This window comes from Ctenopharyngodon idella, chromosome 15, assembly GCF_019924925.1.
Source record: "Ctenopharyngodon idella isolate HZGC_01 chromosome 15, HZGC01, whole genome shotgun sequence".
Classification (NCBI taxonomy): Eukaryota; Metazoa; Chordata; class Actinopteri; order Cypriniformes; family Xenocyprididae; genus Ctenopharyngodon; species Ctenopharyngodon idella.
In genome coordinates, this window is record NC_067234.1 from 22,350,963 (window position 1) to 22,376,279 (window position 25,317).

A 25,317-nucleotide genomic window follows, 5' to 3' on the forward strand; every position below is an offset into this window, starting at 1 on the left:
TTTTTTATGCTCTCATATATTTAAGTATCTGTAACTTCAAAACTAAATTAGATATTTTCACCAAAATTAACACACATATGTATGGACACACTCTGAGGACACCCAAAAAAGGTGGTGAAGATCGGGCAATAGGTGGCGCTATAACTGTCAAAAAAACCTTTAAAAAACATATTTTTCCTTACTAAATTGCGTCTATTGCCTGTGAATGGTCTTTTCCATCTATGATCTAAGTGTTTACATGTGGACATGTGTTTAAATAAAATATTATACCTTTTTATGTGCTTAAAGGCCTTAAATGCTTGAACGCCTGTAAATGCTGCTTGCAGCTTTAATTTTATTTATTATCATTGACTCAATTTTATTATTGACCTAACTTAATAACTTAAAATCTCAGGGTGTACTTCAAGTAAATATATTAGGTCAAAGAGGTTCAGCTAACACAAAAGTTAGGGAATCCCTGCGTTGCATGTAAAAATATGAAATAACCTGAATTTGTACATTTTAATGAAAGGCAAAAGCCTTCCAAAGACAGCAATACATAAATGACTCATTAAGTGATAATTCAAATAATAATTAGTGTGTTCACCAGAAGTTGATTAGACATGCAATGTTGAGAAAACATATATATAGATAGATAGTTATAATATATATAGACAGTTTTTCTGCATATGAAAATGTTTTAATAGTAAGGAACAACTTTTTGCCATAATACATGTACATTCAAGATTATTGATACATCTGTTACAATACATACTTCATTCTGATGTTGGCGTCCAAACAAAAATGTACATATATATTTTAAACGATTAGAAACCAGTGCACAATGTTGATAAGGGACATAACAGTCAACAAGTAACAAAGGTTTCCCACATTCAAATTGTACAGCTCTCCAGGTTAGCACAGTTTCTAAAACCAAAGTAAAAAATAGAGTCTGAAATACAGCTGACAGTAGTGTCCTCATAGAAATCCAGGGCTTTTCTCTTTATTTACAGTGCAATAATACACATGGAAAGGAGGATAATAAATGCTTCACAGTAGAAATAAAAAGAAATGATTTGTCTTTTATGCACCTAATCAACAGTCTTCGAGTTATGGTTTTTAACATTGCACATGTGTATGACAAGGATGATGATGTTTTAGAGGCTTTGGTACATGAGCTCCTGTCGGAAGTAAACCTTTCATAAGGGCTAAAACATCCCTCGCACTCGCACGCGTTCAACAGGAACCAAGAAGAAAAGGAATTGGCAAGATTTGAGGCAGTGACCAATAGTCACATCATAAGACCACTTCTCCCATAATCTCTATCAGCTGTTATAAAAGTATAGTTGGTTTTTGATTTGTTTTTTGGGACTGATTTAGGCTGTTCAGAATAGCACACCATACTACTTCTTCAGCAGTATAAAGTATGCATACTATGTGCACAATGTGTGAATTGTCCATATGCATTAAATACCCTGATGACCAAATGCGCAGTATATTAAACTGCCCATTTCCAATTTAACTGATTCATTTGATCAGCATGCCAAAAGTGGACATGTTAACTATAAATAACTTTATTTCCAAAATGACATTTGGATGTCACACACTGCACTGTGTACTATTCATGAATAAATAGTAGGCAGTATACCACATGAAGTATTCAGTCAGCTTGCAATCCATTCTGAACAGCCTTAGGCTTCAAATACTTGGAAAATGGGGAAGACAGTATGGAAGTGAATTACGCTTAAAAATGTGCAACCAGTATGCAATGTGTCTTTAACAAGAGCAATGACACACATCTGATGATATACAGCCATAACGTGCCAAAAGCAGGTCAAATTTAGTGACGTTTGTCATTACAAATTAAATTTTTTTGAAAAGCGTTTCAGTCTGAACAGTCAGATCAGATTTATTCAAGTAGTTATTTTTCATGATTCGGGACATGATATGAGTTCATCATTAGCAAGTGTGAATAATCAGTCACAGAGATTGGATGTGAAAATAACAGGATTTATGCACATTTCTGTTCAATAGTTTGGAGTCGGTAAGATTTTTTTTTTTTAAATGTTTTTGAAAAATAAGTCTGTTATGCTCACAAAGACTGAATTTATTTGATCAAAATACAGTAATATTGTGATTTTTTTTTTTTGCAATTTAAAATAACTTTTTTATTTGAATATATTTAGGGTCCGAGCACCGATGGTGTGAGGACCCTATTGTAATTGCTCAGTCAATTATTCTTCTTCTCCGAAATTAATTGCATTTTGAGGGCCTAAACATGCTCGAAAACTCATGAAACTGAAAATTGAAAATGAAAATTTACGTCTCGTGGGTTTCAGAATTAGGTGTGGCAAAATGACTTGATAGCGCCACCTACAAAATTTCAATTAAGCGCCCTTCATGCTACATTTCATGTACAAGTATGAAATTCGGCAGACAGATATAACAGCCCAATACCTACAGAAAAGTCCTGGGTGCAAAATCTGTAAACCCAACAGGAAGTCAGATATTTTGAATTTTCTCTGCAAAATTTTTGTAGTTTTTGCCATTTCCAGATGTTGTACTTTAACGAACTCCTCCTAGAGATTTGATCAGATAAACATCATATTTGGTAAGTCTAATCTAAAGGTCTTTGCGACATTACATTGCGAAGATCTAGAGTTTTCGCTGAAGGGCGTGTCCGTGGCGGCCTGACGCAGTTCGATGTTTTGCCATGAAACAGGAAGTTGTTGTAACTCAGGCATACAATGTTTGATCTGCCCCAAACTTCACATGTTTTATTAGAGTCCTGATCTGAGGACCTCTACATGCCAATATTCAGTTAGTCATAGCGCCACCTGCTGGCAATAGGAAATGACATGCTCTGCACTGTAATTCACTCCTAGAAACACATTTAAATATGCCTAAAGTACCAAACATGCTAGAAACACGTTAAATCATGCAACACTTGGCTAAAGTATGCGATTAACGCCATGAAACAGGAAGTTGTTGTAACTCAGGCAATGTCCGATTTGCTCCAGACTTCAAATGTTTGATAATAGTCCTGGCATGAAGACATCTACATGTAAGTAATAGTCAAAGCACCACCTGTTGGCAGCAGGAAGTGTGGCACGTCGAAATGACTTTGCCATATTTCTCCTGTATTTACTCGCTTAAATGCATGTCACCAACTATTCACTGTTTTCCTAAGGCCACCGGATGGCGGTGGCCCCGGGTGCGAGGGCCCTTTCATCGCTGCTTGCAGCTTTCATTTAAATTGTAATTTATTCCTGTGATGGCAAAGCTGAATTTTCAGCATCATTACTCCAGCCTTCAGTGTCACATGATCCTTCAGAAATCATTCTTATATGCTGATTTGCTGCTCAAGAAACATTTCTTATTATTATCATCAATGTTGAAAACAGTTCTGCTGCTTCATATTTTTGTGGAAAACCATGATTTTTGATGAACAGAACATTTATTTGAAATAGAAATTTTGTAACATTTTAAAAATCACTTTTGACCAATTAATCATTCTAAAAGTTGTAACTTGTTCCTGAGTCTCTCCATCAGTGTCCATCTCCGGTTTGAACAATGTAAGGCTGAACACCGTTACTGACAATCGTCGTTTTGGCTGCGTGAGATTATCCAGCTTTGTTGTTGTTGAGGAATCGAAGCGTGAGCTGTTAAAGCTCCGCCCTCTTCTGGAGCAGCAGCTAATTTACATTTAAAGGGACACACACAAAAACGGAGTGTTTTTGCTCACACCCAAATAGGGCAAATTTGACAAGCTATAATAAATGATCTGTGGGGTATTTTGAGCTGAAACTTCACAGACACATTTTGGGGACACCACAGACTTATATTACATCTTGTAAAAGGGGCATTATAGGTCCCCTTTAAATGTGTCCTTGCTGAATAAAAGTACTAATTTCTTAAAAAAATAAACACACATCTTACTGACCCCAAGCTTTTAAACAGTAGTGTACAATAGGTGCAGAGTGAACAAAGCCTGTAGGTAGTAGATAAAGTCAACCAGCTTCTAAAATGGGACACGCTAAAGACTAATTAGTCTAGTCACACTCTTTCCATCATGTGGAAGCAGTTTGCTGACCCGTGGAAGAGTCTGGACCCTTTCCAGACTTTAGGAAACTGAGGGAAGTGTAGTGAGCCCTGATAACACCTCAACCCCTTCACTTCCTGTCATAGAGGAGCATCATGGGTGTCACAGAGGGACAGATTCAAAGTGCAAAAGTATGGACGGAGGTCGTGAAACATGTTACAAAGGCAACGTCAACTACTTTTATTCCGAGATCGTCGTCAACACCATCAACGAATTGTACAGAAGAAAAGGGGCAATAAAGACGCTAAACGATAAATACTAGTACAAGGTTATTGGCACAGTCCTTTTGGTCACACACTGTTTGGACGACTTCTTCGTGGCTTAGTCATTATTTAAGGGAGCTAACGCAGCCTCGTTTGAGGATTCAAAACTGTGCTCAGCTAAACTGTCCGACGGCATGTTTTATTCGAGGCAGACAACACCGTTGTCATTGCTAAGAGTGGAATAATAACATTTGCTGGCCTTTAGGGAAGGGAAACGGTTGTGACCCCTGTACGAGGCTTCTCATGTCTTACAAAAGCAGATCTAAAAGGACCTGATTGGTGCGGCATGTGCTGGAGGCGTGTACAGCAAGAAATGGAAAAAAACCTCAGTCACAGTGTGCTCAAACACCACGAGCATGCAGACAACGCCAGGGTCTGACACAACGGCATTCTGTGGCAGGCAAACGATATAAAGAGTCAAGACGTCGAGGCAGATCCCGGGCGGTCTCAAGCCTTGGGCTGTTGGGAAGGAGAGGAGGAGATTCGGCGAGGCAGGGCTTGGTGGGCAGCAGCCTACTCTTGTTCTCACTTGTTCTCGATAAGGGTCTGCACCTTGTGTACCAGCTCCCGCGCTATTTGGAGGATGTGCTGCACGTCGTGGCGCTCGGCCATCTCTGTTAGAGAGGAACACAAAGAACACAGTGATTCAGTAGATTGACATTTTCACACTGCCACATGCTGCATTTCCGGTTTAAAACTCTGTTGTGCCTTCATATTTTAATGCTGAAAGTTGTCTCTTTTTGATGTCTTGATTCTTTTTTGATATTAAAGGGATAAAAATTCTGTCTTTGTTCTGCTGAACACAAAAGAAGATATTTGGAAGAATGTCAGTAACCAAACAGATCTCACCCCCCATTTACTACTATAGTAGGAAAAAAACACTTTGGTAATTAATGGGGGGCGAGATCTGTTTGGTTACTGACATTCTTCCAAATATCTTCTTTTGTGTTCAGCAGAAGAAAGAAGTTCATACAGGTTTGGAACAACTTGAGGGTGAGTAAATGATGACAGAATTATCCCTTTAAGAAGAACTTAAAATTGAAGTGCTAGGGGGTCAGCGAATATTCAGAAAATAAAATAAAATATATATATATATATATATATATTTATTTATTTAAGGTTTTTAAAAAAAAAAAAAAAATGTAAATAAATTTTTAAAAAATTGTTCAATGCAATTTTAGCACATTTACAGAATTTGATAATGTTGCCATTTCTTTCTTTTCTTTCTAAAGTTGTAAATCATTTATTGTGAAGTGCTATAAAATACATTAGTTTCTTTTCAGGTTTATGTATTCAATAAATATTATATAAATAGTGGGTGTGAAAAAAATTACTTGAAAGCATGATCTTATATTATCTTCAGTATAATATTAAATTAAATGATTTATTTTAGTAAACAATATTTATAATATATCACACTTTACATACTTTTTGTTTATAGCTGCCTTTTTGTTTTAGGAAGGGGATATCATCATATTTGGGGGTCCTTGGCATTAAAAAGTTTGAAAACCCCAGATCTACTAAAAATTATAAAATATTAGCAGCACTTTTCAATAGTTTGGGGTCATTAAGATTTTTTTTTTAAGAAAGTAATACTTTTATTCAGCAAGGATCGTGACAGTAAAAAGATTTATAATGATGATGATAATGGTCATGTGACACTGAAAATTCAGCTTTGCCATCATAAGAATTAATTACATTTTAAAATATATTAAAATAGAAAACTTTAAATTGTAATACTATCTCACAATATTACTGTTTTTATTGCATTTATGAAGAAATAAATGCAATCTTGGTGAGCATAAGAGACTTTTTTTTTTTTCTTCAAAAAAAAAATTAAAAACCCTAAACTTTTGAAAAATCTAATTTTTTTAAATGCGTTTCAGTCTGAATTTCAGTCAGATCAGATTTATTCAAGTAGTTATTTTTCATGATTCGGGACATGATACGAGTTCATCACTTGCGAGTGTGAATAATCAGTCATAAAGATTGGATTTATGTTGGATTTCTGAAAAAGAAGTCTCTTATGCATCTTTTATTCGAGGCAGACAACACCGCTCTCATTGCTAAGAGTGGAAAAAAAACATTAGGGAAGGGAAACGGTTGTGACCCCTGTACGAGGCTTCTCATGTCTTACAAAAGCAGATCTAAAAAGATGGTAGTGTATGTTGCTTACAAAAACATTTATTTTGTCAGAACACACTACTAATGGTGTGAGTTTGGGGTGATGCTATCCATTTTGGTTAATCAATGAAAGACGCACAAATGACATGCTTCAGCTTTAAAGCTGTCCTCTGTTCAGTTCACTCACCATTAAAGAACTTGATGATATCAGTGAAGTCCATGTTGTTGTCTAGGATAATGTCTCTGTACACCTCCACCAAGGCCAATGCAATGAACAGGACAAAGTGCTTGGAGGAGATGCGAGGGGCGACCCAGATTACCTCCCATACTGCAAACACATCCTCATAGAGTAGCTCTGACACAGACACAAAATAAACAGTAAATTAAATAATGGGGGTACAATATCTTCACCGTGTTTGATAACATCCTGTATCCTCCATTTGAGTGTCTGTGTTGTTACCTCTTTTGAAGTCCAGGAGGAACCAGCGGTAGCAGAAGTAGAAATGAGTGTAATCTCCATTCTGATGCATGAGCTCAAACAACTCCGAGTCAAGGATCTGAAGAAAAAACATCAAGTTAAGAGCTCTTAATGTCACAGATTGCATCAGAGGAACAGACAAATCACAGCGCTGACTCAGGCAGGAAGAGGGAGAAAGGTCATGTGTCATGTTACCTGTATCAGTGACCTCATATTGGCGAAATGAGTGTCCATGGCTCCTCCGGTAGGGAAATTCTGACTCATCCTTTTCATCAGCTGAGTGAAACAGCTGTAGGCCAAGCACTCTTTAGAGGGGGTTAAAAAGAAGAGAATGTGATTATAATAATGTTATATTTTATATATAATTTAACTTAAAATATTGTTGAAAAATATATAGGAAAGATCGAAAATTATATTATATTTAATAATCAATGAATATATATATTGTTAATCAATGAATATACAGTCAAACCAAAATGTATTCAGACACCTTAAACATTTCATTCATTAATACAGTTTATTCACTATAGTTTAAAAAAATTATAATAAAATATGACAAGATCTTAGAGTTAAACTGTGTCAGAAAATATTAATCTTAATTATGTCAGATAACACTTAAGCAAAACATGGTCAGGTCAAAGTGTCTGAATAATTTTTGGTTCCAAATTTTTATCAGTTTTACTGGTAGTCCATTGTATGAATAATTTTTGGGTATAATATGTCATAGTTTACTTTATTTTGCTATCCTCACTTACATAAATGAACTATAGTGTCCTGCACCCACTAGTAAAAATATATCAAAAATATCAAAAACGTCTGAATAATTTTTGGTTTGACTCTATATGGTTAATCAATTAATATATATGGTTAATAATACACATATTTTACATTTTACAATTAGTGCAGACATTTTAGAGTGGGTTAAAGAGATAAGTTTATATATAAATTATTATATTTTATATAATTTCAATTTAAAATCTTAATCTTGAAAAATGTTTAAAAATTTAAAATATTACAAAATAGTATTAATAATTTATAAATATATGTATACATACATATATATTATATTAATGTTACATATTACATAAAATTAGGGGTTAAAGAGAAGAGAATATAATACTACTACTACAAATAATAATAAATTCCTTTAATATATAAATTTACCTAAAATTTTAATAGTGGAAAAAAAAGATTATTATTAATATTATTATTATTATTATTATTATTATTATATAATATAAAATATTATAAAATGTTATAATACATAAAACAATGGTATTATATTTTATATAATTTTACTTTTAAAATCTTGATTTTGAAAAAAGTTTATAATGTCATTCAAAAATATTACTAAATGTTATTTAATGTTCTGTCAAATAATATATATATATATATATGTGAACTTTTTTTATATGTAAGTGCATTGGTTTAAGGTTGTGGAATGGTTAAGTGCTTCAGCTGCTTCTTAATATTTGTGACAGTCTCAGCAGTCTTAAATGGATTTCATAAAATTGCTTGTATAATAAATATAAAAGTCGGTGACGTCTGTCTGTCTATCATGTGTGTGTCTCACTCACCATCATCCAGAATGACCATCAGTGGGGCTAGAAGGTCACACATGCCTTGCACATAGCCAATCTCCAGATGTTCCCACACATAACTAGATCATAAAACAGGGACAAAGACATGAGAGACAGAGGTAGACTGAGCCTCAGTTCAGCCGATTTAGAAAATTAGTTACAGTCTATGATTTATGTTTCAATTAATCTAACAGACTGATTTGAAATTCAATGAGCTGCTATTCTGAGAGAGACACAAAGCAGATCAACACTGTCCTCTACTGACCTGCACATGATATTGCGTAGTTTCTCCAGGTTGCTAGTAGTGAAGTAATAGTAGTTGCGATCGCAGCGCTGGACATCTTTGTCTATTCTGTGCAAGTTCAGCGCCACCGTGTCCAACAGCTCAATCTGCTCACAAGCACAGCATTTAATACAAAACAACTGTCTTAGGATCTGACCAACTGACAAGATTTATGAAATACCTAAATCAGCAGTCAATATATCATTGACATTTTTATAATGATGAATGTAGTACTGTAATGAACTATGGTGTATTAGCTCAAACAGTGCATGTACCGTATAGGAGGAGAAAGATGGTGTAATGCCCTCGGTGGTGGTTGCGAGCTTGTCCAGCTGACTGCAGAGTTTGTCCTCACTCAAAGAGTCCCGTCCACCCTGCTCCTCCAATACTCCAGTGGGTGTAGTGTCCTCCTCCATGCTCTGTCCGTCTTCGATGCTGGACATGATTTGGGAATGTCCAGAGGCTACGGAGTAGTTTCTGGAGGAGGGCAGGCCTGAGTCTGGAGAGTCAAACTCCACCAGCGGCCTCTCGTCTGGGGCTAACATGGCCGGGGTGACCACAGTGGTTAAGGTGGGAGTACTTCCACCCTCACATGAGGTGTCGTGACCCCCTGCGTCAGGCTCATCTACAGACATGAATACCTAAAGAGAGAGAAGAGATGGGATGCATGGGATATGACAATACTAGATAATGATAGATTTACCTCAGGCTTCCTAGAATCTCAGATGATAAATAAGCATACATTTTAGCGTTGTCAAAAGTACCGACTTCGATACCAAGTCGATACTGAAGTTTTAAAAATGTGACACTTTGAGCGCTCTTGAGCAGATTCGTAAACACCTCTGATTGGCCATTGTGTCCACACGCTCAACATACATGTCTGTGATTGGCTACAATGATCAACGCTTCAAAAACATGTTGTAAATAGACATCAATGACGCTCTTCACCGAGCGCTTACACAGATACACATGGGATCATTTGAAAGCAGGCATCTATCAGCGGACCGGTCCACTAAAAGATTTCAAAACGCTTTCAAACACTTCCATGTGCTTTCAAACGCTTCCATGCGTTGATCATTGTAGCCAATCATAGACATATATGTTGAGTGTGTGAACACAACGGCCAATCAGAGGTGTTTACAAATACGCTCAACAGCGCTCAAAGCGTCACATTTTTAGAAGTTCAGTATCGTCTTGGTATCGAAGTCGGTAATTTTGACAACACTAATACATTTCATTCAATATTCAAACATATTGAAACAAAAACAAACTTTTTTTTTTACACAATATTTGTGCGTTCCACATGTTTACGCTTATTAAAGTACTGAACAGTTAGCTTAGCAACATGCTAACACCAAATTATAAATATACAGTTCATTAAATACTCAAATGTATTGAAATGTGTAATCAAAAACAAACTATTTTACCCAATATTTGTGCATGCCACAAGTTTATGCTTATTAAAATACTGAACAGTTAGCTTAGCAACATGCTAACACCAAATGATAAATACGCATCTCATTCAATACTCAAAAGTATCGAAATGTGTAATCAAAAATAAACTATTTCACCTCATATTTGTGTGTGCCACCTATGTTTTTGCTTAATGAACATTTAGCTTATCAACATGCTAATGGCAAATTAGATTGAAATCAACTGAAAGTTGAGGCAGTACCCCATTTTGTTTATTAAATACAAGTGCCGCATTGTAATACTGTCCCAAACCATTCACTTATGAAGTTATATGAGCATTAGGATGCTGCCTATGTAGGCAGGGAGGCTTGCTAGGTTTTAGAACAGAGTCTGTGAGTAAATAGCCTTAACTTGTTTAAACAGAGCCTGTGACTGACCTCATTGCTAATAGTGGAGTCCCTATGGATGAGTCTGAGGACGTGGCTGTCTATACTGCTCCCTGATGACAACTTAGCAAAGATGGCCGACTGCATCTCTTTCTCCCGCTGCTTCACAATGACCTCACATGCCTTCCACTCCCGCATCACCTGCTGATACCTTGCTGTGATCTTCTCGTCAATCTATAAAACACACAAGAGCATATCAGACAGTCCTACTTAAGTGAGCCACTCTACAAATCAACTGAACTGAATTTAATATGATGTAAACTATAATACATTTATATTAAATTGCAATTAAGTGACTGAAAACGTTACATTCAGTACACACTGAATGTATATTGTTTTAAAGTACATTATTTCTGTAATACGTACCCTACCCTTTTTAAAAGTATGTCACAGTGTACTTCTTTTTCGTAGTCAAAAGCCATGAACTTCTTTACCTGAGCCATGTCTTTCTTGTCCATCCCGAACTTGTAGTGTCCTAGCAGAAACGGCCACACCTCCTTTCTGATCTCATGCTCCACTCCTCCATAGTAAACCAACCTCAGCAGCTCCAGCTCCTTATAATTCTGGCAAGAGAGAATAAAGGGACAGATGGAGACAGCGGGACTACGGAAACCTACATGACACTGACCGCTAGTACCCTCTAGTGACCAGAGCTGAAGAGTACTAGGCTAACCTTACAGTCTTTCTGATATTTACTCCACACATCTTTGCTGAGCCCTCCAGAGGCTTCACAGGGCTTGTCTGGAGGGACAATGTTGTGGTTGACCAGTGCTGAAAGGTGCGTCCTCACAGTGGACAGGTGCCGACAGTAGGCCAGCCCTATAAATGGAAAGCGGTAAACGAGCATTAAAGCACTGTATGCACAGCTGAGGGTTTATTATACTAATTCATATGAATAATTACACAGATTCGTTTGGACTTACAGCCATAAAACGCTCGAGACACAATCTGTCTCTTCATATTTTGGCACAGCATCTTCAGTGGAATACTGGACACAGAAGGGAAATATCCATTACATCTTTCAAAACAGGAAGACTAGTCAGATGCTTTTGCAAAAATATATGCAAACTGCAGCCAAACTGCATATATTATGCACTCATTAGCACTTTTATGTCCCAGGGATTGTAACTTTTTTTCTTTTGGTTATATAAAAGTCTTGGGAATTTTTTATTATGCGTTCAGCATTTTTCAAATACTGTTTATGTATTAGTTTTGTATTATCTTAAAATATGGAAATCTATTGACAACCAAAACAAAGAGTGAAATAAACAAACAATCTCAATATTTATTGTGTGAAAATGATTTATATCAATCTTTACACAAATTTACTGTTCTCATTACAATCAACAATATAACGACTAATAAAATTTTCACTAAGTGTCAGTAAAGATCTTGAAACATGAGACATGTGTGAAGAAACAAAGAAAAATCAAGAAAAGTGTCTTTTTGTGTGTCATTTCCAGTAAACTGCAATATTATATAAAATGCTAAGCAAGACAAAGCTGTCTGCCATTTTATTCCAAACATGTTTCATGGTTTACACAAAAGCTGCACAACTGTTTTCAACATAATATTTCAATTTAATTTCAATAATAATACATCTTTCTTGAGCATCAAATCAGCATATTAGAATAATTTCTGAAGGATCATGTGACTCCAAAGACTGGAGTAATGATACTGAAAATTCAGCTTTGCCATCACAGGAATAAATAGCATTTTAAAATGTATTCAAATAGAAAACATTTATTAATAAGTACCCAGGGCCAGAAGTATAAAGTCTCTCACCGGTCATGCATGCAGGTGCAGCCCGCTGGAAGCTCGACGGAAGCGTTGCTGCCCCCAGTGGAGCAGGACAGACAAGATGACATATGACTGGTGCACTCGCCCTGCTGCCATGACAACGGGCTACCGCCAAAACCCTGCATCTCCATCATGTCTCCGTGGTCTACTAGGGCGTGGGAGTGGAATAGACAGAAAAGAGGCAGAGCAAGAGAAAGAGACAGGAAAGAAGCGATGAATAAGCAAACATGAAACCTGCTCTAGTAACCTGCATTTGGAGAACATATTAGTATTAATATTACTAGAATCATTTAAAAAAAATGGATATTTTCTTTCCTCTCAGAGCTACTCTACAATAGGAAGCTATTGTACAGTGGAAAGATGCCATACAGGAACTCACTTCACATCCCAGACACTTTTACAGCTGGAATAGAATGGCCATAAAACATCATATTCAGCTCAAAAGCCTCAGATTCACTGAATTACAGGCCTCAGCTCAACCATGAGATAATTAAGGAAGAGTAAAATGCATCTTAAACTGCATTTAAATTATATCCGGTTTGGATGTTTTATATATTTAGCAATTTGTTCATTTTGAATAGTATTTAGATTAGGGCTGTCAATCAAATTTTCATTCATTACATGAATTCATTAAATGATATATTGATTAATTAAACAAAATTGCAATTGCAATGCAATTATTCACATATTTATTTTGATTGAGAAAACATCCCCTAATTGAAAATAATTCATTAAAGATATTAAATTTTTGTGGCTGACGAGTAAATCAGTTTTTAATAAACATTATAAAAAGTGTCTGTAGATGTCGATATATTGCTTATTTTCATTTCATTGAGCGTAAGTTTATCCGTTTATCTGTTGGGGCTGTTTACATAAGACTTGTTCTTGTATTATGTCTGCAGTGGGTTTTCTTAAACTTTGACCTATGTACAAACTCACATCAGTAGAGTCATGTCTCGCTGTTTTTCAGCATCTCACGCCATGAGCACTACGTTTTTAAGACAGCATCTCTAGTTTAAAGTAATTCAGAGTAAGTCTTGATTAGGGCTGCATGATTTATCACACAATATGAAACATTGAAATCGTGTTTAAACTCGATTCTTAGTGCGATTATGAAATCGCAAAGACTGCGATTATTTTTTGTAAGCGCGGCTTGTCAATGAAGTATGGCTCCAAATGCTAATCCACCTGAAAGCACTGCGAGTTTGAGTCACTTATAATGTACATTTGAAAAAGCAACACGCGTCAAACCTCTTTCCAGACATGAGAAGCATTTATTAACATCTTGTCCAACAAAAGACACTATTTAATAACATGTTTTTACTCCAAACTCACTTCATAAAGACAGTTGAGCATCCTTCTGTGAGATGATGTGGCTTCTTACACAGAATAAGGCAGTCGTGTGTTTATTAGTCATGTTTAATCAATCAAAGCGCTTTAATCTTCTGTTTATTCAGCTACAGCGATAGTATGATGCCCATAGGGATTTCCTGGAATGACGTGTGTTATCTACTTCTGCGGCAGGGCATATTTGGAGTCTCTGTGCAAGAGCGCCCTCTGGCTTTCAGATGGAGAAGCATTTACTACTGATCACATGGGCGTACAGCTCTGACAAGCTGAGCATAAAATAATCACAGCCTTTGCGAAAAAAATTGCGATAAATCGTGATATATCGTGCAGCCCTAGTCTCGATATCCCTTTATTCTGTTTGATTCTGTTGCTGTTTTCAATTCAGGAACACGTTGCCTGCACTCTGCAAGTGTGGTTTGGCAAAGGCAGATTTTGCTTTACATGTTCAATTGACAGCCCCAATTTAGATGTACTTTTCTTTACAGATATTTCTTCCTGTCAGAAATGGCATTAACCAGATGTCCTTAAATACACAAATGAAATCAAAGCAACCCTGAAGTATAAGGATATCAAACACATGCATCTATGAATGAACAGAAGGAAAAGGTGTAAAACGATGCGGGGATGCCATGCCAGGAGACCTGCCAATCAATCGATCAATCAATCACAGTGTCACAAATCAAGCCAGGCACTGGTAGAGCTTGGAGAGGAATATAGAAGGACAGACAGTAACCATTCCTACCATGCTGGATGCATCAGATTGAACCATGACAAAAATAAAGACAAATAAAGAAGAGAAATGTATACTGTGCGTAGTTGTATAAAATGTGATTGAACTGAACCAAAAGAGTCGATAGTAAACGTAAATGCTCTTCACCTTAATTCTTCAGGTTGGAGCTGGTGACCTGCTATACACAGTAACTTCCCTGGTTGTAACCAAAATAACAAAAGTGGACGGAGAGCATGTATTCAATATCTGTCCCTAAAGGTTTCACGTGAGCTATAGGACTTTGATAAGGCTATGATCGAATGGGCGACGCGTTCACAGAACGATTCGTGTGTCTACTACACCAGAACCCCACAGGACCTAACTGATATAATGAAAGGTGACTACAGTTAGTGAAGAATTACAGTGAACAGCATTGCAGAAAACCGGCTCAACACAGGAGGAACATCAAAACAACAACAACTCAAATCAAAGAGGAAAAGAAAGAATTCATAAGAGGGAGGAAGGAGACACAGTTCTGACAAGTAAGCAGTGGAGCACATTCGCCGCAAAGATTAAAAAAAAAAGAAAATATAATACACAACATTCGACATGCAAAGCCCTTGAGCATTTGGCAGTGAAACCAAATAAAGATACAGAACCCAAAAATAACCAAGACTTCTCATAAGGACTTACTCATGTCAACCAAAGAGTGCAAAAGGAAAACAGAGCAAATCATTGGAAGCATTGCTGCCTGGCCACCACAGTCAGGCCCAACAGTGCAGAGAGGAGGAGATCGCTCAGGTGAGGAGACTGTACTCCACAACCGCCATTTAATGCCAAAATCATACCTCCTAGGTCAGTCAGGTTTTGTCTGTGTATGTGTGCGAGAAGGAAAAAGAACAAAGGCAGAGTAGTAGTGTAACAACGTGGCAGGGCAGTGGAAGCTCTCCTGACTGTGAAAAAGGTTAGCGTAGGTAACCCGCGGCAACGGAGGCGTGGAGGGAAAAGAGTGACGACAGTGGAGGAGAGTGAGTCAAGGGGAGAGATGTGCACTGTACTGACCTCACACACACATACGTGTAAACTTTGCTTGCAAACCCAATATAATATATAATATAATATAATATAATATAATATAATATATTGTGAATTAAATAATTGATAGTGAAAAGATGTGCTACAAGATCTATCAAATGTTAAATATCTATAATAATATAATATAATATAATCTGCAATATAATATAAAATATAATGTGAATTAAATCAATAATACATAATGAAAAGATATGTGTGACATTGAAGCTAACAATGTCAAATGTTAAATATATATAATATAATATAATATAATATAATATAATATAATATAATTCTGTGAATTCATTCAAATTTCATGAATTAAATATATATTTAATCTTTGTCTACCTAGTTATTTTAAGTTCGAACGATATACATTTTAGCTAAATAAATTTGTGATACACAAAAAAATAAAATAAAACAAACTCAACATTCATATTATGTAAATTAAATCAAAACCAATAATTATTAGTAATTTTAGGTTAGAGCTGCAGACATTTTAACAAAAAAGATTTTAAAAAATAAATAAATAAAACAATAAATTAAATTAAATTACATTAAATTATAAAATAAAATTAAATTAAATTAAATGAAATAGGCTCGGAGGAAAGCAGTGAAATGTCACTTACAGCACCTTTAAATCATAAAAAAAATGAAGCTATATGCTACATTTAAATGCTTATAATATGCAACAATTCGATTCGTGATATAGTAGTCTGCCCCCACACTGCCATACTATCTGACTACACACTCTGAAGTTCTTTCCCATCACTAGCACAGTATGATGTTGTGGTGTTTAGCTACTTTTCATTTATCCAACATCTATTTAAAGTACTACATGTAGATTTTTTGCATATTTTATATCAATGGATTGCATGTGTGCCACACACACTCGGGGTCTTGTGGGACTTGATCTAGCTTTTGTCATAGCCGCAAATATATTGCCATAGTTACAAGCATAAGATCAGGCCAACAACTTAAAGAGTGACAAGGAAACCGTGACGCCTGAGGCGCCTACTGTCTCTCAATCTGCCCTCACTGACCGACAACCGGCCGCACTGCTGGGTTGCTGCTTGTGGGGGCCAGGTAACAGTTGGGATGGAAAGAAAAGTGGGAGGAGAGGAAGTATGAAAGGAGGAAGGGAGAATGAACTGGGCCACTGGTGATAAAAACCTTTCATGACATTAGGATCTGTGAGGTTCCGTGAGCAGATCATAGAGATCATAGCATGAAGTCTATCTTCCTCCTCCTCATCGTCGTCCAGAGAGGGCGCACGACTGCCCGTGGTGTGGTGGTAGTTTATAGTGACTGCTTGGGCAATAAAAGAACACAGTTTAGCACCCGGCTCTGATGCAAAGTCACATTCCACTCACACACACTGCAAAAAATATGGTTATTTCAATCAGTACTTTTGTCTTGTTCTGTAGTAAAATATCTAAACATCCTTAAAACAAGAGAAATTGCATAAGATAAGACTTTAAGACTTGAATTTAAATTTATTTTAATAGTTTTTTTCTTCTTGTTTAAAGCCTAATTTTAAGCTTACATTTCAGATTAAAATTCTTGTTTTGTTATGGAATGTTGCAGTATTTATTATAAATGATTTATCTGTGCACATCTTTTTTTTTTTTTTTTTTTAAATTCATGTGCATCATAATCCTTAATCAAAATAACTTCCCCTCCTTCTTCTCAACATTTCTTCTCTTCTCTGATGATGTGTTTACTGGCGCGAGGACGGGGCAACCTGTCACTCACATGAGATCAACCAATAGCAAACCACAACCATCCAATCAATTCCCAATGGACAAAATCAAGTCCCACTCTACATTTTTCATGTTTCTTGTTATTAAAAATAGATTTATTTTAAGGAATTTAAGATATGTTCTCTGCAAACAAGTCTTAATATCAATCAATTTTGCTTCTTGAGAGCTTGTTTTAAGGATGTTTCGATATTTTAACTGGAAAACAGACAAAAACACTGACATGGAAATATTTTTTTGCAGTGCATACATACACAGATATAAAAAGGAGCAGTATCATCCCAGTAACAGTCACAGTTGAAAATCTAAAGGCTGCATTGAATACTCACGTCCCTCCCAGCAGCCTCCACAACGGCTGTTATGTTCAAGAGAAAAGTGAGAACAAAACACACAGACAACAATGATATGCGGGGATGGTGTCTGATGCAGCCCTGTTCAGTGTTCACACATCCGGGAAATCAAATCTGGCTGAACAGGAAGCGTGAGTACTTGAAGGGTTTGAGATGTACAATGGCCCCAAAAATGTACTTTTGGACACTAAAGTCACACTTAAAATGATATTTAATAATAATACAAAAAGATTCATGCATTTTATGCATGGCTTTTAAGTGTTTATTGCTTTTGGGGTCACTGTGGTTGGACGGACAGATGGATGGACATACAGACGTGAAGAGGAGAGGCACATTTCTGCTGAAACTCACTTGAGTCGTGACGGTGCCCCGGATAAACGATGCGAAACACATAATCTGCAGCGATTTGCTCCTCTCCATCCCCATCCTGATCCACTAAACGGGACGTGCTGTTCCTCTTACGAAGCTTAGGGAAGACTTTGCCCTGTTAAGCAAACACACAGAGCCATATTAAACTAAACTCATGTTCTTACTCCAAATAAAGAACATGCAATTACGTGGCAATGTGTCAACAAGCAAAAAGCTAGAATGCAGAAAAAAAAGCAGTGAGGGGATCAACAGTAGATCCACTGAGTGTGGAAGTTTCAAATGCTGCTGACACATCTAAACGTTCTGCTACAAGAACTGCTGCAGTAAAACACTCACCTTTCCCCTCTGGGACCAGAGGGGGGGCTCCAGCTGACCTCGGGGCAGTAGACCCGTCTCCAAACAGGACAGGAAAGCCAGCAGGTGGCCCCCAGGAGGGAAGTGCAGAGGAGGCCGCTGGATCCCATCCTGACTTACTAACACCAGAGTACCGCCACAGTCCGCTAAGAGAAATTCACATGAATGAATTTTTTTTTTTTTTAAATAATATAATATATGGGTCAGTGACGTGACGAGTCATTTTTTTGTCCAAAGGCCTTAATAATAATAAAAAACAAATATATGACATCCAATGTAAGGTAGTACAACTAGATCTCTTTTATTGAATCCAAAAGGTTTTAATTATATTTTTCTACATATTTTAAAGTGTCAAAAGGTAAATTTATATTTTTTTATTCTGGCATGATTTTATAACATTATATATCAACATAGTGCAAAATGATATTAAAATTATGTGTAGAAGTCGTTGCTTTGTTATGAGAAAGAATGTCTGGAAAAATGAATTTCATTGATGTCATTCGGAGTAACCAATATAAAGGGACCATTTTGGATCAAGTCATGCGGTCAATATCATGTGACAGGATGTGACATAATTCAGACACCTGCAAAGGACCACATGGTCATGAAGCAAAGTATCTAACTCTCGTAACTATTTGAAAAATTCATGTTTTCGCTCATACGCATGTCCTGAAACATCAGGTCATTCGGTACAACCGTTATAAAACATGGAAAATGTTGTAATATTTTTAAAAATTGTACTAAATATAAAAGGTTTGATTGTCCTTTTGCTAGCTAGCTAGCAAGTTAGCTAGATATCAGCATGATAGCATTGTTTGAAAATATCGTCATTCGGTATAACCAAAAGTGTCATTCGGTCAAACCAAAATTTTGGTTAAACCGAATGACTTTTTTGGTGACAAATTTTGTCCATCTTGTAAAAAAATGACAAAAGCAGTGTTAATTGATAATAAAAACCACAATCTCATTGTTAACACTGAATAAAACTTCAAAATTAATTATATCTCCATTATGTTTTTTTTACACTAATAAAAACCTTATTCGTCAATGACCCATACAACCTAATACACCTGCAACCCTGCACAGCACAAGTGGTTTGAAAAATAGATATAATACAATATAATATAATATAATATAATATAATAATATTGTTTATAACAATATGCCAAAGGTATAGGAAAGGGACTCACGGCGCTGGTGACAATGAATGCAGACGATCTGTCTTAAAGGCACAGTCAAAGCGTAGTCCCAATAAATACTAAAGTGTGATAGAGGTTGATAAAAGAAAGAGAGAAAGAGAGAAAAAGAGGCAGAGAGTAAAAAATTCACCCCTGTTCTATTAAAACAGATCAGAATCTAAACAGTCTTTTTCTATAAAATCAACAAGGAATCTCATTCCTGATACCTCACATGTCTTCAACCTTATCATTACAAACCAGCAATCATCATATCAGGACACTCATCTTATGCTTTTCCTCCATAAACATAATTGCTCTGCCCAGCCTAACAATCTTAGACCACAATCAAATCAGTTTCTACATGTCAAGTAAAGTAGTGGCAAAATTATTTGCAGCGATTGGCCATTTCAAATCATTTCAAGCTCTTCCGGCCCATTTTACCTGATGACATAATTTCCCTGATTCCCCCCTGTGTGTGTGTATACAGTATATTTTACCTCTTCTCCAGGTCACAGTCTCCCAGAGTGCCATTGATTAGCTGATTGGGCGTCCACTTCAGCGTGAGTGTTTCTGCCGTCTGATGAAGGGACAGATAACCACGCAGCACCTCCATGTCCTTCTTCTGCAAAGTACAAAGTCTTTCCAATAAAACACAGCAGCTTCCCAAAAAAATAACCAGTAAAATCAGCAGCCTTACACACTTTTCTCTGTTTATAAGTTAACATACAAGAAAATTAGAAAAAAAAAACTTGTGAGATTACTGAATGAAAGAAAAGGGAGTGATATAAGCAACAGAGTGACATAAATAAAACGTCTCTGACGATTTACTGTGATGATGAGAACTGCGAAATGCATCAGGTTTCACACAGAAATCCAATTAGACCTGAATCACTGCAATCCTTTTGGCAAGGGTTGTTTACACTATTGATTTCTTCAACTCCTCGCCAGACCCAGCACTCTCTGTGCCCAGTTATATCAGTCACTGTTGCAAATCTCACAGACACTCTCATGCACACATCCAGTCCATGCCTGACTCATTTGATGACAAATCTAATGTGGTGTAATGGCTAATCCAGTTTGCCTTTTCCAGTTCACAACTATCAGCTAGGAAGTCAGCAGAGCTAAAAAATGCCAGGGATAAAGGGAGCCAGAACCATCTGACCATTCATTACACAAGGGAACAACAAATTTTGACCAGTGGCGATCAATGATCTTTTCTACCTACAGTACACCACTGTGGCTCACTTCCTATAACCAGCAGTCTTTGAGCTCCACTGTATTGATTAGATGAGACACACTGATCTACAATCAATCCGTTTTGTTACAACAATCAAAAGAAATGTAGATGCAAATCAAACTAGTTTTCCTGTAAGTGTATTTGCATCTGTGTTTGTGTGTACCGTCTTACCGGTTGAACGAGTACATTGTTCTTTCCGTAGAGCAAGTGAACACGTGAGTTTTGGTGCAGGGATTCGACATACTCTCTCGCCGAGGCTGCAAACTTATCCTCAGACATGCTTCCTGAGGACTGACGCTTTCGGATCTGAGGAAAGTATCATGAATATGAGATATTTATGCAGTTTACTGTTATATTACCAATCACTCCATATGTATGATTTTCTCACCCCAAGCGCAGGCCTGCGTCCCGGCGACACCTCCTGGCCCCTGTGGGCCCCGTGGATGCGATGCCTCTGGACCAGCTCATTGGCCGACGGGTCCGTCCAGAAATGATCTGACGTCTTGAGCTTAGTGTACTCTAGAGCGCAAGGCCCAACTATAGATGAAAAAATATTGATTTTACACAAAACAAATTATGTGATAAAAAAAAATGCCAGAGTGAATCGTAATAAAATAATGAAATGCTAACACCATTTGAATGTGGTTGTTTTTTACTTCGTTGTATCTGTTTTCAATTAACAAGTTCAATGAACAATGGTCTATAAATCTCTATTTGCTGCATTATGAGAAGACAGAGTGTGTTTTCTGCATCAGATGCACTCACCCAGCAGTGCCGCCAGTATAGGGCCAAACACAGAGTCGTGCATGAGGGCCTCCCTTTCATAATACTTACTACAGACACACACCAACAGCAAACACACAAAATGTGTATGTCAATAACCAGTGACCTCTTTCAAAGGCTGAACAAATAACCCATTATTATTTCATGAGCTTCATATGACAGTCCAAACAATCACTATGGACAAAACAAGAAATGTCTAGCCTTAATCTTAGCAAATAATAATATGAATAAGAAAGATGAGCAATACATGTTAATGTGGCCACTATTATTTAATATATGTAATATATAAATATGTAATTAGCATGCACAGATATTAAAACTCTGTCTGAAATTAATAAGCTAAAAATTATTTTCATGTTATGGCCAATATCTGATAAATGGTTGATATTAAAATTCTATACTATTATGTCTAAATAAATAAAAAATTAATCACTAAAAACAAAAATCTGTCATTTAATATGTATGGGGCCCCGCACATGACATGTGGATTTGCTAATTCATTCCTTCGTTTTAGTTCAAGAATTCATTCCCACGACATCGTGGCCATGTTGTACTAATTCGTTCTCTGATTTAGTGGCCATGATTTAGTAAAACAAGGGAATGAATTATTATATCATGCACACGACTTGCTTAAAATGAGTAAAACGTGTTGATGTATTAGTAAATTGTGGAAACAAATAGTTAATTAGTGGCCATGATATACATATTTTTTCCCCGCATGTCATGTGGGGCTCCCTAATATATGGAAGCTTGTTTCTGCCACTGAATAAAAAATAAAAAAAGATAATTGAGACTTTTTTCTCACAATTTTGAGTTTACATCTCGCAATTCTGACTTCTTTTCTCAGAATTGTGAGATATAAACTCGCAATTGTGAGAAATAAAGTTAGAATTGCGAGTTTATATCTCACAATTCTGACTTTATAACACGCAATTGTGAGTTTATATCTATATGCAAGTTTATAACTCGCAATTGTGAGTTTATATCTCACAGTTCTGACTTTATAACTCGCAACTGTGTTATAAAGTCAGAATTGCGAGATATAAACTCGCAATTGTGAGAAAAAAAAGTTGCAATTGCTTTTTTATATTTTATTCAGTGGCGGAAACAAGCTTCCATAGTGATATACTGGATACCGACCTGAGAATCATTCTCTCTTGCTGAATTTGGAACCACATACTAGTCTTACTATTTTGAACCATTTCTTTCTATGGCAGGAATAGTTAGGCAGGACAGTTTATCAGCAATCAGCTGTTTAAAATCAGAACAAATGATGACGGATTTGTGAATGAATATCTCTTTTGATCTAATCGATCAAACAGGTTTGCAAAAAGGTCTAACATGGTTAGCAATTCTGCTTGATTTATTTGGTCTGTTCACGTATACGCACAGAATCGTTTGCAGTGGATTCTCACACTGAAATAGTAACAGGATATTTTAAAAGACAAAACAAAAAGAGCACTGGATGAGGTAGATATTTACATACAATCATTTGTACTGTAGGAAACCAAATGCGCAAAACTATGTCTGCTATATTTTCGTAAATGACGAAGCAGCTGTTATATGCGACTCTGTACTGCAGGTAAAGACTATTTATATCCATTTATTTCCAAAACACTATCAAAGAAGCTCAATGAATTTAAATACAGGAAGTACTGATGCTAATTACCTTGCGTTATCCACAATATACTGCACAACGCTGTCCAGGACTTTCTCAAAGAGGGCCGTGCGGACCCATATGTGCTTGATGGCCTGTGCGGAGAGTGGCTGAGGTGCGCGGCCAGCAGAGGAGCCCTGCCTCTTGAGGGCTTCCTGTCCTGTGCTCTGGGTCCTCCTGAGAGAGAGATGAGCAATAACAAACATGTTCACACACAAGATCAAAAGTGAATATGACAAAAATGCTCACTAAGCATAAGAACGTAGACAAAGTCAAGTCTGATGTGAACAAATTACACAATAGCATTGATTTGCACACATTTTCTTAACATTTAACAACAGCATTTACACCAATATGCAATTTTTCTTAAAAAAAAAAATACATGAATTTAAGACCTAAAAGTCTCCAAAAAAAGTCAAATAAAGTGTTTTTTTCCAAAGTTCAGACTTGCCATGACTAGACCTTCACTCATTTTGTGCTTGTCCTCATATAACCTTCTAAAAATCCCATACTTACATTGTGTGGTCTTAAGAAAGAATCAAGAGACACAAAAGGGATTATGACTGTGCCTGTCAGTGGGTGTTTCTAAGTGTTTCTGAGTTCATATACTTCTCCATACAGCATCTTAAAAGGATGACCTGGCTGCTCATCTACAACAGTGCAGGAGGGCCAGCAGCAGTCACAAAGCCCTCTCGAACCCACCAGGCCATTCAGTCAATGAAGACAACACACATATTCACACAATGACAGGGACAGAGCATGTGTCATCCCAAAAGACTCACCTCAGAGTATTAAAAAAAGATCAATCTCACAGATAAAAGACTGAGTAACACGAGAGCTGGAACATCTAAGATTAGAGTTATTGCATCATCCGTCATGCAGGCCACTCAACCCATCAACAACAGCTATTCCTCCTATTCCTGAAAAGCATTTTTTTTTTTTTTTTTGGACAAAATCTCTGTAATTACACTACTGTTCAAACAGTTGGGGTCAGTAAAATTTTCTTTTTTGAAGGAAATTAATACTTTTATTCAGCAAGGACGTATTAAATTGATCTAAAGTGACAGTAAAGACATTTATAAATGTTACAAAAGATTTCTATTTCAAATAAATGCTTTCTTTTGAACTTTCTATTCATCAAAAAAATAATAATAATGGTTTCCTCAAAAATATTAAGCAGCACAACTGTTTTTTGTGTTGATATTAATAAAAAATGCTTCTTGAGCAACAAATTGGCATATTAGAATGATTTCTAAAGGATCATGTGACACAGAAGACTGAAGTAACGATACTAAAAAGTCAGCTTTTCCATCACAGGAAAAAATTACAACTAAAAATATATTTCAAATAGAAAAGAGCTATTTTAAATTGTAATAATATTTCACAATTTTACTGTATTTTTGATTAAATAAATGCAGCTTTGGTGAGTAAAGAAAATCTCTCTAAAAGAATGAAAAAAAAAAATCTCACCAACCCTAAACTTTTGAATGTTACTGTATGTTTTGGCAGAGATTACATCACAGTATTTTCAGTAAGCACTGTTAGTTCTTCACTGACAGCCAAACACCAGCTCTAGGGTGACAGAGAGTCGTTGCTGTACTCTGAGAAAATGAAGAAATCACCAAAGATCAAAAAAAATAAAATAAATCTTGCTTTAGGGCACTGTCAAGTTAGAGCAGAAAGCCAAGATTGAATAGAGCTGTTTGGGGAAAAAAAAGAAAAATCAGGAATATAATCCTAGTGGAGATCAGCATGTTTGAGGGAGAGTTAAAAAAAAATAATAATAATTTTGTCTTCTATATTTTTTTTTTTTTTTTTTTTTTTCATTGTTGTTTTGGACCCCACTGACTTTCATTGTACGGAGAAAAGCAGTTAAAGCATTCATCAATTCTTGTTTTATGTTTAATAAAAGAGCAGAAAGGTTTGTATCGCCATGAGGGTGAGTAAAATAATATTTTTTTCAGGGGTAAGCTATCAAGTTGAAAATAACCTGGAATATTCCTTTAAGCCAGTTTCTGTGACTAAGCC

At 36.3% G+C, this 25,317-nt stretch overlaps 1 protein-coding gene across 6 annotated transcripts in view; it reads right to left on the bottom strand.

Moving 5' to 3' along the window:
• Positions 1 to 657: 657 nt before the first annotated feature.
• The window catches only part of sgsm2 (small G protein signaling modulator 2), a 59,146-nt gene continuing 34,486 nt past the window's right edge, over positions 658 to 25,317 (bottom strand). Inside the window, exons 4-24 of one of the 6 annotated variants that reach the window (XM_051863039.1) lie at positions 23,302 to 23,466; positions 21,615 to 21,682; positions 21,238 to 21,386; positions 21,021 to 21,155; positions 20,110 to 20,234; positions 19,625 to 19,692; positions 18,417 to 18,580; positions 18,063 to 18,195; positions 16,775 to 16,912; positions 12,454 to 12,616; positions 11,592 to 11,656; positions 11,342 to 11,487; positions 11,103 to 11,231; positions 10,660 to 10,842; positions 9,085 to 9,450; positions 8,792 to 8,916; positions 8,524 to 8,606; positions 7,142 to 7,251; positions 6,929 to 7,025; positions 6,656 to 6,823; positions 658 to 4,958 (exon numbers count right to left, since the gene is read on the bottom strand). In XM_051863039.1, coding sequence (XP_051718999.1) covers positions 4,870 to 4,958; positions 6,656 to 6,823; positions 6,929 to 7,025; positions 7,142 to 7,251; positions 8,524 to 8,606; positions 8,792 to 8,916; positions 9,085 to 9,450; positions 10,660 to 10,842; positions 11,103 to 11,231; positions 11,342 to 11,487; positions 11,592 to 11,656; positions 12,454 to 12,616; positions 16,775 to 16,912; positions 18,063 to 18,195; positions 18,417 to 18,580; positions 19,625 to 19,692; positions 20,110 to 20,234; positions 21,021 to 21,155; positions 21,238 to 21,386; positions 21,615 to 21,682; positions 23,302 to 23,466 — 2,869 coding nt within the window. In that variant the 3' untranslated portion in view covers positions 658 to 4,869. The remainder of the gene's footprint in view (positions 4,959 to 6,655; positions 6,824 to 6,928; positions 7,026 to 7,141; positions 7,252 to 8,523; positions 8,607 to 8,791; positions 8,917 to 9,084; positions 9,451 to 10,659; positions 10,843 to 11,102; positions 11,232 to 11,341; positions 11,488 to 11,591; positions 11,657 to 12,453; positions 12,617 to 16,774; positions 16,913 to 18,062; positions 18,196 to 18,416; positions 18,581 to 19,624; positions 19,693 to 20,109; positions 20,235 to 21,020; positions 21,156 to 21,237; positions 21,387 to 21,614; positions 21,683 to 23,301; positions 23,467 to 25,317) is intronic. The other 5 variants (XM_051863043.1, XM_051863041.1, XM_051863040.1 and 2 more) reach the window with 5 other exon arrangements.